General features: G+C 34.2%; 1 protein-coding gene across 4 annotated transcripts in view; it reads right to left on the bottom strand.

The window, feature by feature from the left end:
* The window catches only part of LOC124641429, a 125700-nt gene that overhangs the window by 27289 nt on the left and 85588 nt on the right, over positions 1-12823 (bottom strand). The window contains exon 2 of one of the 4 annotated variants that reach the window (XM_047179597.1): positions 838-1036. The exons of the other annotated variants lie outside the window; for them this stretch is intronic. Within the exon in view, the coding sequence (XP_047035553.1) occupies positions 838-931 (94 nt within the window). The 5' untranslated portion in view covers positions 932-1036. The remainder of the gene's footprint in view (positions 1-837; positions 1037-12823) is intronic. 4 annotated transcript variants of the gene reach the window in all.

Raw genomic sequence — 12823 nt, 5'->3', positions numbered from 1 at the left:
GCCGTGACAGAAGTTATGCTTGCTGCATGTTGCATGCTTACTTCCATGCTGGGTCAATTAATATGGGATGTGTTATATTTTAAACAAAAAACTCAGTAGGTACGAGTTAAAAAATTAGAAGGTAAATAAATATTTTTATGATGTCATTTAATAGTATTTAAGAAGTTTACTGTTAGAATGCATGCTACAAATTTAGATGCAAAAAAATAACCATCATGCTGAGTTGTATTTAGAGTGGAAGATAACTCGTGGCTAAGATAGTATTATTTAGATGCTCGACGCTTTATTAATTGTGGCTGACTTAGTAATTTAGAAGGCAACATACATTTTTGGGGGCGAATAATGATATTAAAAAGAAGCCTGTTTAATTAGCACCCCTTTTATTTTATTTTTAAATATTAGTTTGTATTTGAAGACAAAATACCTAACTGTATTTTTATAAGAGTTATTTTTATATAAATTTAATACTTGAAGAATTTTTGAAGAGCATTTATTTTATTTAACTGACACCTCTATTTCATTCCTAACTCTACGGGAACTCCATGGGAACAGAACGGCTGGTCGTGATTGGTCGATCTTACAAAAAGACTGACCAATCAGAGAGAGCTTTCGGACAGTTGACAATTTGACAATTTCTCATCGATAGATTATAATATAGCGAAAAATAATGCGTTAAATTGCAATCAGATGTTACGGTTCACAATAATTCGACAGTTTACAATCTCTCGAGATAGATTGTAATCTAACGATGTTTGTAATCTTACGGTAACATACACATAAGTAAATAATCAGGTTTTTTTAGAGAAGTGCCGTCAAAAACATTAATGCAAAACTTACCTAAAATCTCCTCGAGCCAGTAGCAGGAAATATACAAGAATATGGCAACACCGAGCCAAAATCCAAGTAGCAACACTGCCAAATACTCCCACATGGTATATTATGTCGCATCACTAGCACTCACTGAATATCACTTACTGCTGCACATCACTAGATTTTATTTTTTATTTTTCTGATATTTTATGGCATTTGGCTTTTTCTAAGACAAAATAGTTATATACAATGAGTTTGTATATTTGATGCAGGTGCTGTTTTTATTTATTTATTGGTGAGCAATAAGATATGTAGGTATCGACCTTTGTAATTGTTGTAGTAATCGCCGGCTAAGGGCAAAAGTTAATTGCAAAACAATGGATGACAATATTATCTTTTGTTTACATATTTTATTGTGTACCTTTTATGACTTGTACCTACTTACAATTTTATATGATTGTACAAAATCATCATAAAGGTGCCTACAATGGAATCTATTGGTGCTCACTTTCTAAAACGGTCCCACGGTGTAATTTTTTTTATTAAATTGTATTAAAAATAACCATGTTTTTTCAGGGTGAAAAACTAATAGAAGAAAAAGAGCATGTCCGCTAAGAAGGTACCTAAAATATAAGTTTTTAATTTTAATTACCTACTTAAAAATAAATTATTCTCTCGAAGTACTTTAATTGAAATCGTAAATGCCGAAACAGAATTAAATTAACTTAAATGTCAAATAAATCATTTTCGAAAAAAGGAACTTTTGTCATTAAATTAGATTGATATTTCTACACGCACAATACCTACGTGCAGTGGCCTTGGTATTTAAAACATAAATAATAAACATTGTTATTGACCAATCACGCAGCAGTTGTGAAAATAAAAAAAAGTTCATTGCGCAAAGGCAACTTGCGTTAAACAAATTCTGTCTCATTTGCATTCATTCGAAAAAAAAAAAACTTTTAAATGTTTCGCTAACCGCAAAATATACCTACAGTTCCACAATATCTGTCCGCCATATTTTAAATAAAGTAGCAATAATTAATCTATTAAATTTTAAAATTGACGACAAAATCTTCGATGTTACAACCTCCAAAATTACAATGTTACGTTTCATTACACGTTCGAGTATTGTTAAGCTACGTCGTATGTTATTGTTTTGGAGTTCAACATCTCGAATCGATTGTTTTAATGCCACAACATTCAGGTGTTGGTAAACAATTAAAATATTCCATGAATTGCAATTTCGATGCTTTTCAATGGAGAATGAAAACATTGGCTCATCGTATTTTGTATGTAAGGTTGCACTTTCGGACATTGACATGCATTGTTCGTTTTTAATTTGCCGATCTGCATAAATATTGACTTAGTCATTTTTTAATTAATGATGGTCTCATTAGCATTGCTAAGCGGTTTAAAAATAATTATTTACGACATTGAACTGCTGTATTTTTATGCCGCATAGTTAAGTATATCAACCTGATTCTACTTACTGGAGTTATGGAATTAAAACTAGTAAAATCTATTCCAATAAGTTATAACAACTTCTACATCAAATTCAAAATTGTCAATTGTTTTATAAATAACGGATATGAAACTAGAAACCCTTAAAAAATCAATTGCCAGTCCCACTAAGTAAATTGACACCTCAGTAGTCACGGTACGGTTGATACGATAACTGTAGACCGTTCATTAAAGTGCTTCTGTTCATATGGTATCATATTGCACTGTATCTTACTGATTCGATGTAGAGGGAAAATTAATCTGATTGAGAAGAACATTGAAGTAGAACTTTCAATATGTTTTTTACTTATTCATGAATGAAAAAAAAAGGTTTATTATTTAATGAAATTATTACCTAACTATGCAGTAGGCTTGGAATAGATGAAAACAAATTTTGTAAAACCTTAACTTTTAAAACTTCTAAAGACTTTTAACGGAACAAATATCTATATTTAGGGATCCGAATTAATACGAATTTCGTTTTCACCAAAGTTTAAGTGTCCCTCATAACCTTTACTATTGGGGGAGCCCTTATTCTAAGTGACAAATAGTTAGGGAAACGTTAAGGATTGTTGGTGAAAACGGGCATAAGAGTAGCAAATACCATTAATACATTAAAACATCTTAATAAGGCCCAAGACATAAACCAAAAACGTAAACGTCCGTTTTTACCAAAACAATTGTTCATTTTGACGGTAACAGATTTAAGCAAACTCATGTAAATGTTCTAGGTGAAATTGGACCCAAGAAAAGTGACCTATAATGGGTCTATGTGCGCACAGTGTGTTAATATGTCAAATTATAATAGGTAGGTACCCAACAGGAGGTTGTCATTGGCTACATCATTCCTATAAATAGACCACCTACCACAGTTACCTACTGGTATTAACAGCTTACCGAATTTACGATTCTTCTACAAATTAGATAATTCTCATTCATGAGGTATAATGTGACAACCTTGTTACCAGTTTTAAATAAACAAAACACGTTTAAATGACTCCTATTATGTTTTAGTAGGTTATGTTTACAAATGAGGTAGAATGGTAGAATATATAGAACTTGTTCCTATGAAGATATGTCCTTATTTGGTATTGATTTTTGTTATTTGAAGGTTAATGTGTGTATTGGATAATAATTTGGAGATGGATGATGCTATTTATTATAGTAATATTATCAACTTTTATGAATAGACTTGTCCGTGTAAAGTAAGCTAATGATGGTTTTAAAAGAAATTATTTTGTTCTGTAAATAAAATATAGTAAGCATTTTTTCTACGCTGTTTCAGGCGTTTCCGCCGCAATTCTGAAAAAATCTTAATTACTAAGATTATAAAGTCCCATCCCCATCAATCCCAAAATTTGAATCTGTTAAGTCGCTTTGAAAGACCTATTTTCCTATTCAAACGAATACTAGGGTATTTTTTTATTAGTTTACCTACCTACTCACCCACATAATATTGTAGGTACAACTACGCAAGTTTAGTACAGTTATCTATGACATTGCACAGAAGGACGCCGCAGTAAGCCAATAGGTGACTGATAACGAGACGTAACCGTTACGTGCTATGTTTTACATGTCACGTATAGAAACGTGATTTTTTTATACTTTTTTTAATTTCTTTGTGTATGTAGAAAGGAAATGTCGGTAGAAAAAGATTAGCTACCTATTTTTTATGGTAAAGGCTTTTCGAAGTTTAAAACTATATTTTTCTTGCGTCCAAGCCATAGTCATGGACCAGTGAGTTTTTTTTTACTGAAAGCCAACGGTGAGTTTAATTAAGTATTACGATAACCAAACCATATCTAGCCTTGAGATTGCCGCCCATTGGTCAAATCGGTGATTTAACTCACTGTAAGTAACTGATAGCAACCTAAACTATTCACAGAGTACCAAAAAAAACAAACAAAAAAAAACTTTAGTTCCCATCACACTCCGGAACAGACACAACTCACACACCTACAAACTTAAAATAAACAAACAAAACAAGTCGTGATGCTAGCTCATCGGTTCCTCTTCCTCCATCCGTGGTCCGTGCACTTTCATCTGGCACCTCATGCATAACACCTGGCTGTTCCCTTGTACGATGGAAAGTGTTTAGGTACGATGCTTTTTGTGTAGGACAAGTTATAAGCGTGAGCGGATGGTAGATGACTCGCTTTTGAAATAAATAAATAAGCAAAGAATCGTTTGCATAAAGTCTCATTTTTATAGTGAGTAAAGAAAATTAGGTAAATTCTTAAGTACTAAAGACTGTAGTTTGAGAAGAGCAATTCAACGATGAAATATTGTCGATGAAGAGTAAATGGTCACAGTAAGTTAAGCTAAAGAAGTGTAGCAATAAATTGGTGTATTAAAAATAGAGAAAAATTGCTTCGTTAGGTTACACTAGGTGTTAATTAATTTCATAATTGGCTGACCATAATATTATGTAGACACGTAATAAGGTGATGCAATTATTGAGCCCAATCATACTCTAAAAAGGAAGACGGATCATAAAACGATAAGTCAATCAAGCGAGCAATCTTTCCGCTTAAAATTATTTTAATTACATTACTGATATTTATGATCAATGTACACGAAATTGCATGCGAAACTTGTTATTTATTGCGTATTAGATAATTACCCTAATCAATGTACCAGATTTCTATGATAAAGGTAAAATTAATTGAACAATTAGTGAATGATAAGTGCTAGTTATTATCAAGATCTTTTGATAAATCGATTTGAACTACTATTTTATCTTCGTCAAAATACTTCTTTAGAGTACCTGCGCACTACAAACTTTTAGTCGCTTGATAGTGTTTGTTTGGGTTTGTAAAGAGCTGTACGAAGGCAGTACGAAGATGAATGGTAGTACGCACATTACAAAGATCAGGTATCAGGATGAATTTTGCTGTATCAGACCGACTGAAAACTTTAATTTGATTCAAGATTTACAAAAAAAAAAATATGCTACGCATATTCGGTCGATTGTCGGCTGACTGTTGAGTCTGCAACGTCTGGGTAGTCCAGCACGTGAAGAACTGCTTTAGATAAGCCTGAACTAACTCTAAATGATTATTCAGTAACTCTTAAAACAAATACCCACTGCAAAAATAATACCCTATTTTTAATCAATCGCTACCGCCTATGCTTTCTACCACACACAACACCGGCGAGGACGGCCGCCAATACGCTAAAAAGGAAAACTATTTCCGCCCAGCCACATCCAGTTGGACCTTTTCACTTTCTATAATATCTGCGACTTTGCCTTTAGTGCATAGTGCACCGAGCTCTTAATGGTTTGTACTTTTATGGCATATTGTTTTTAAGGCGTGATGTATGAAGCCTGTTTGGTTATTTTTAGTGACTTTTCTAGTGGTATGTTATTGAAATTTTGATGAATTTTACATCTTAAAAGCTATGTAGTTATATAGCTATGTAGTTGTGTCGTTATGTAGTTATATGTTCAGAACCTACTTACGATAGATTATTTGGGGATTGAAGTTTGGAAATAATAATGTAAATAAAAACGAAAAAAACGTAACCTATTTACTTCCATAGACGCGGTATACATACCCGAAGCTACTAAATACTTAATAATGCCTTGCCCAACGAATCTAAACATGTCCCACATAAAAAAAAACTAACCTAAATTCCCGCCATCTTGTAATTCATCATGGCGGCTTCAGATAAACGCAATATTTATCTAAAAGGGACTGCAATTATGTCGTAACTCTAATACCCGTGGAGTATGCGTTTAAAGACGTATTAATTAAATGCAATTTGTCGTTCTGTAAGTTTCATTAATTTTATGTGTTACCGGAACGTTGTGTTGAGTGTTGGCGGTTGAAAATTATACGTCTTCCTACTTTATATCCGACTATTTCGCTTGCATTGCTTAAGGCGAAGGAATTGGGCGTATTTGAATGCTTAACCATGTTTATGGAACTAATCATTAGTGACAGCTATTTCCTTTAATATGCTAATTAAATGACTTATGTGCAATTTACATCAGAACTTGATACTTAAAGGTTGATTTAATTTTCTTTTGCGCTTGGGAATGGTACTGAGGTCACATAAGTAGCATAAAATATGTATTCCCAGGTAAACTATTGTGATTAATTTCACGATGATCATAATCTCGATGACTATATAAAATGCTATTTCATCACTACAATAATTAACCACAGCGTATAGTAACACTACATCTAACTCGACCCTAAAAGGTCGTACAATAGGCCATATACAAAAAGTTCCTTTGCCAAACTTGACCACATTATTCTATCATCTGTGGTCGGTGTTGCCACCTGTCATTTGCGTTATCTACCATATGATTACCTACCGTATGATTACGGTGTTAAGTTCTCATTGATTTCTCAATATTTTGCGCTTCATATGATATGCTTGCGCCATGGGTCAGTAATTGAACAAAGTGGAATCGCCTTTGACCCTCTAACGTACAATTACTTCATACTTAATACCGTGGTTATTTCGAAATTTATATTAACCCTTGCTTTATATTAGAAAATCTTACATCGCATCGTAATAACAATAATTTAATAACTGGGCTCCATCATCTTCTTAGACGATAATTCCAAAATGTTCAATTTTTTTTTAAAAAACGGATGTTTTATAGAAATATTTGGAATTTTTATTTACAAGAAATCCTGGTATATTGCCTGGGTAATAGGTACCCGTGAAATTCGCTTATATGCCCTACACATCTATAAACGAACTATGTGTATTTGTACGCAAAGACAGGTACGTCATTATACGCTTAACATTCTTCATCTTCCAATCACATCACGCATGTTAACGCCTCTGTTCAAGCGAAACGATGGCCATTTAAATTAATTGCCTATCTTCCAAGCTACAACTGTATCCTTAGATAAATTAACCAAATGGAGACGCCACTGCTGTTACTTTTCGTCTGTAAGGTCCGACAGCGTCGCTCATGCTCGTATTACGTCCCACGGGAACGATGGCCCACACCGGGATAAAATATAGCCTATGTTACTAAGAAAGAGTGTAGCTTTCTAATAGTAAAACAATTTTTCAAATTGGTTCAGTAGTTTTGGAGCCTTTGAAGCCTGGAAGTTTGTATGTACTTTCTAAGTATATCTTAGACACCATTGGCTGTGTTTCGGATGGCACGTTAAACTGTAGGTCCCGGCTGTCATTGAACATCTTTGGCAGTCGTTACGGGTAGTCAGAAGCCAGTAAGTCTGACACCAGTCTAACCAAGAGGTATCGGGTTGCCCGGGTAACTGGGTTGAGGAGGTCAGATAGGCAGTCGCTTCTTGTAAAGCACTGGTACTCAGCTGAATCCGGTTAGACTGGAAGCCGATCCCAACATGATTGGGAAAGAGGCTCGGAGGATGATGAGTTTTGGAGCCTTTAGGGTACAAACAAAAAAAACAATAAACGTTTCATCTTGATTATTATTAGTATAGATGTGCGTCAAGAATATGCTTGTGTTCGTCAATTTAGACGTGTGCTGTCAAAAGTGAGTTTTTGTTGCGTTACCTCGCTTCCGCGCATAATAATTTGCAGACTCTAACCATGATGCTCACGGAGCAGTTCCTGTTGGTTACACACTCTAAGACCGTACAACATCGCGTGACGCCACTTGCGATAGTATTCGTGTCACGTCTGACGTAAGAATGGTAATGCTACGTTCAGTGGGTCAGGTGTCTTCTAATTCGATTGATTATGTTCACTTTTGGCAATGCCAGTCATTATGTGATCAGTTATTTAATTTTGAGGCGGTTTATAATTTACGCATAAAAAGTAATAATTTAATTAAAATGTTGTGCGTTAAACTAATTAAAATGCTTAAGAAAGGAGGTTCTCTATTCGACTGTTTTTTAACATACAAGTTTATGCGGGATCTAAATACACTTATAAAAAATTTACATTCGTTATTTCGGTGTTGTAGAAGTAATGAAACTCATAAATATCCAGATAACTTTATGCCAATTATCCGATATCTATCATGGAATAAAACTAGACACGGAACTGTAAGTATCATAAGTGATGAATAATACAATACCACACATCATGATTAGAAATACCACCGCCTCTTTAAAACCACTTGCCAGCACTAACTCCACAGATACCGTGAAAAAACGATATAAATAAATTACGACTGAAATTAGCAAATCAAATAGATTTCCAATTGATGATTAACATGAGAATTTTCGATCCACGATCAACGATTAATGAACACGAAACATATTATGATGATCTCATAAGAAACGGCAATGATAGCTCGGTAACGTATGATGATGCGTGAATTGAGTTGGCGTGATCTGTACTACGTATAATAAGAAGTTGGTTAATTTGTCTGTCTGTCTAATCAAGTAAATTTAAGTAATTGTCTATCAAAATAAAAAAAATACACTTTTAAAGCACTTATGAAAGTCAAAGTAATAATTTAGTTGCCTATTTCAAAACAACCTGTGGAGAAGGACGTTCAAGAAACTCCATGGTTTCACCTGTAAAAACAGTTCTGGATTTTTTAAAATGTAAATATTTTGAACGCGAAAAACATTTTAACGGTTCAGATCGAAATATCATAAACTACTTTACATCATGCTTGCTATAATTTCTAGACGAAGAATAAAAGAGAAATAAACTATAATCCATGTACAGCCATGGGGCATAATACAGTAACTTAAAGTAAAAAATCTCAGACCGGCCACACCTTACATCTCGTTACACAACCACGCAGTCGAAGTGTTCTTACAAAACATTTTGTGGTCACTCAAAACATGTTACAATTCATCTTAATCAAGGACTTTTTATCCCAGATTGAGTTGGAAATATTTCTGTGAAATATAATTAAAAAGTCGTGGTGCCTTTCAAATATGAGTGGGTTTTGTCTGGCCTTTTCCCAACTATGTCGGGGTAGGCTTCCAGTTTACCAGCGTGGTACAAGAAGCGACTGCCTGTCTGACCTCCTCAACCCAGATACCCAGGCAACCAATACTCCTAGGTAAGACTGGTTGTCAGGCTTACTTTTTCAATAACAGCGGGAACCTACAGTTTATCGTGCTCTCTGAAACACGAAACTGACCGCATTGAATTAACAGGTAATAATAAAATTACTATTGTTCATTAGTGGTCACATATTGTTATGACCACAATCATTGATGCACCCACAATCACTTCATTGTGGTTAAAAGTAGGTCAATTCATTTGTGGAAGAAATAAAACAGACTTCAGTAATATACGTAAAGCCTTCTCCTTAGTGTGCTAAAAACCGTATCAAAATAGGTCTAGCCAAACATGAAAAATCGAGCACAAACATACGGGTCAAAATGAGATCCACCATTTTCAGAAGTCGGTTAAAAATGAGACTAACTGTCTGTTACCTATGCTATCACGGTGTTATAATGGCTACACCGATCATGATGTAGGTACTTAAGAGTAATTCACTATGGATAAGATACGTGTAGATTGAAATATTAATTGGTTATAATATCTGAACGTGGCTTAAACTGAGCAACTTCGGCCTAAAAATGAGGTAACATGAGATATTTACAGAGATTTCACACCGAATAATGATAAAGCAGAAGCAGAGTTGCAAAAAAACAGTAATTTTGGTTATGCCATTTAAATCTAGTCGTTATATTTATGGCTTTAACTGTCTGAAAAATATGTCGACTCATTCAAAATGCAGGTTATTTTGTTTGAAATCAGCGGGAATTTTCTGAATTCTGACTTTTCATAATAAGAAGTAATATTTTAGTGTGTCTATACTTAAACGAATATCATTGTCATAAAAACTAAAATAGCCGTGAGTTTGCAATATCATGTAACGACTTAGAAGAAAAATGATGAAGTAGAAAAAAAGCTTCAACCGTTACGTCCACGGAGAACAAAATTACCAGCGGATATTTTACAACTCCCTAAGAAAGTAGCGCGCTAAAATCCCGGAGTTCAGGGGACGAGGAACGTTACTAGCTCCACCCTCGCCTTCTATGGCAATCAATCAAGACCAATCTTTGACAGGCGCCTGACCTACCTTCCTTATGACATCTCCGGTATCTTTGCTTCCTGTGTGGTTATATCAGTTTAGATATCTTTAATGTGTCTTGGATTGATGTCGAAGTCGGAAAAACCATAATAATCAAATACTTACATCAAAAGATCTTTTACTGCAATAAAACAACATTATCAGTCTTACGTAATAATAAATCAAGCACACATCTCTTCATAAAGAGAGCATGAAACTTCTTCGCGTTTACAAAAACTATTTCTCAGAAAACAATGTCTAGAAACTTAGTGTATATCCATCCTAGATTATACAGCTTCGTGGGAACTGCGCAACAATTATATTATGAGCGAAAATCTAGCGTATGCGCTTTCCCAAACATTACACTTAGTTAGGTTTGTTGCGGAGTAAAAGCTAACTGTAGAGCTAACAAAGAAAACGTAAAACAAACGTAACGTATAAGATGTTGTTATTGCATGTTATAAAGGAATAAAATGAAATATATTTTGATGTAGATAATGTAAAATATTTTAGCGTGTACGCCCCTGCAACTACAACCTTAGCATATGTAGTAGGCATTCAAAAACTCTTTTCTATGCGAAAGTTAGGTTTGTTTACTTAGTTAAGTTCAAGTAGAAGAAAACCACTGGAAGGATTAGAAGATGATTCGCATACAATTTTCTAAATTCCCGCTGCGAAAAAGAAAGCCCGACAAAAGTAGCTTAAAAAAAATTAGCTTCGCTATCGCATATATAGCTTTCAATGTGTCACAATCCTATTATTACGAGATGTGACACCCGTCGCACAGGCGTTCAACATTGTTACATATTTTAATACACGAACAAGCTAACACTTCCTGGTTCAAAACGTACGGTTACTTTCATTTTGGTGACTATTTTGAATTTGAATTTTATGGTGATTAGGGTCGATTAGATAATGATTTTTGGGCATGCATTATGCAAGTTTGCAATGACATCTGTTGAATTTTTATTCTCAAAACTAATGATTCGATTGTTGTTTCTTTCGCTTATATAAGTAAATTAATTTCATTCATTATACTTACCCCCGCACTCAGATAAATTTACACTTCTTAGTGATTGACAGATTCTGCACTAAGGAACGGCTTAAGTAACCATTAAATGTCTCTGAGTGTGTCCATTAGTGTTCTTAAGTTTTTAGATGGTGGGGTGTCGTGTTCAGAGATAAGTAAATAAACCGAATACTAATTAATACACTTTTATTTTCTGACTCCAATTAGGTTACATACGATTTGGTACAGTCACAATATTTAGTAGCGTGCGTTGGTAGTGCGATATACGGGACAACTGAGGAGGCGAACACAATGCAAGTACAGTATGAACAATATTGATGCGTCAACAATTAGTGTAGGTCCCACTACATCATTCCTCCCCTTTTTTAAAAAAAAATTTTTGACAAAAGATTTTTTTACAAAAAAATATATTCTTATCCAGTTACTATATAATCCAAGAAGTGCTTACAATGTTCACAAACAATATTATTAAATTACAGTCTCGACAAAAATTTGCTTACAGTATACATTTATACAATAACAACTTTGAAACAAGATGCTTGACGGGTTGTGCGATAAGCGCATGTTTGTCTCAGTACTACTGGCTTTGTACCTAATGGCTTAGTGATTAAAAGATACACCTCTCGTGCCTGAGAGTGCAGGTTCAAAATGTTCATTATTATAAATTGAATATCAAATACAGAGTAAAAAAATCTATCTTCAAAAAGGATAAAACTTCCTAAAAAAAAAAAAAATCTTAAACTAAGTACAAAATGTTCTTAACCTTTGTGTTATACTCTGTTCTCCTCTCTTGGAGTCATTGTGGCCGGCCGGTACCAACAATACAAACTATGCAGAATGTCCTACGATCGAAAAACAAAATATAACACAATACGTCCTGTAACTGCCTTAAATCTATGTAATACACTACTCATATACGTCTATTACAGTTGCGGAACACTTCTAGAGAGTCCGTCTTGACATTTAATGTGATTACATACATAATAGGTAACATGAAATATACATAATCTATATTATATACGATATACGTTAAGGGTAGTTATCATGCCGGGTTACTCTGCTATACATATTAAAAAATAAAATTACACGCTTGGCCTACTCGTACGAATGACCAAGAGTCTCCAGTATCCGACATGATGACGCCATAAAAAATATACATTCACTACTGTTTAACATTCACTACACATTCACACAAATATAATATCACTTGAGAGAACGAAGGTTTTTGAACAGAATATTATTATCAAAGCACAACTTTGGCTGTTGACGGCGGACTCATTGTATGTTGAGGTTGCACAGTTTCGACCTTAATACTAGGTAAGGCTACAGAACTGGCTACCATTTCTTTTCTTAACCATTTTCTCACGCCTCTAATGAATCTTCGTTTCAGTGCGTACGCAAATACCATGATTAACATTATTATAATAACTATCATCACTATGCCAATAATATTTAGCTTATTATGCATGTGGGCCACA

This window comes from Helicoverpa zea, chromosome 1 (genome assembly GCF_022581195.2).
Source record: "Helicoverpa zea isolate HzStark_Cry1AcR chromosome 1, ilHelZeax1.1, whole genome shotgun sequence".
Lineage (NCBI taxonomy): Eukaryota > Metazoa > Arthropoda > Insecta > Lepidoptera > Noctuidae > Helicoverpa > Helicoverpa zea.
This window is presented reverse-complemented; position numbering and strand designations above follow the sequence as displayed.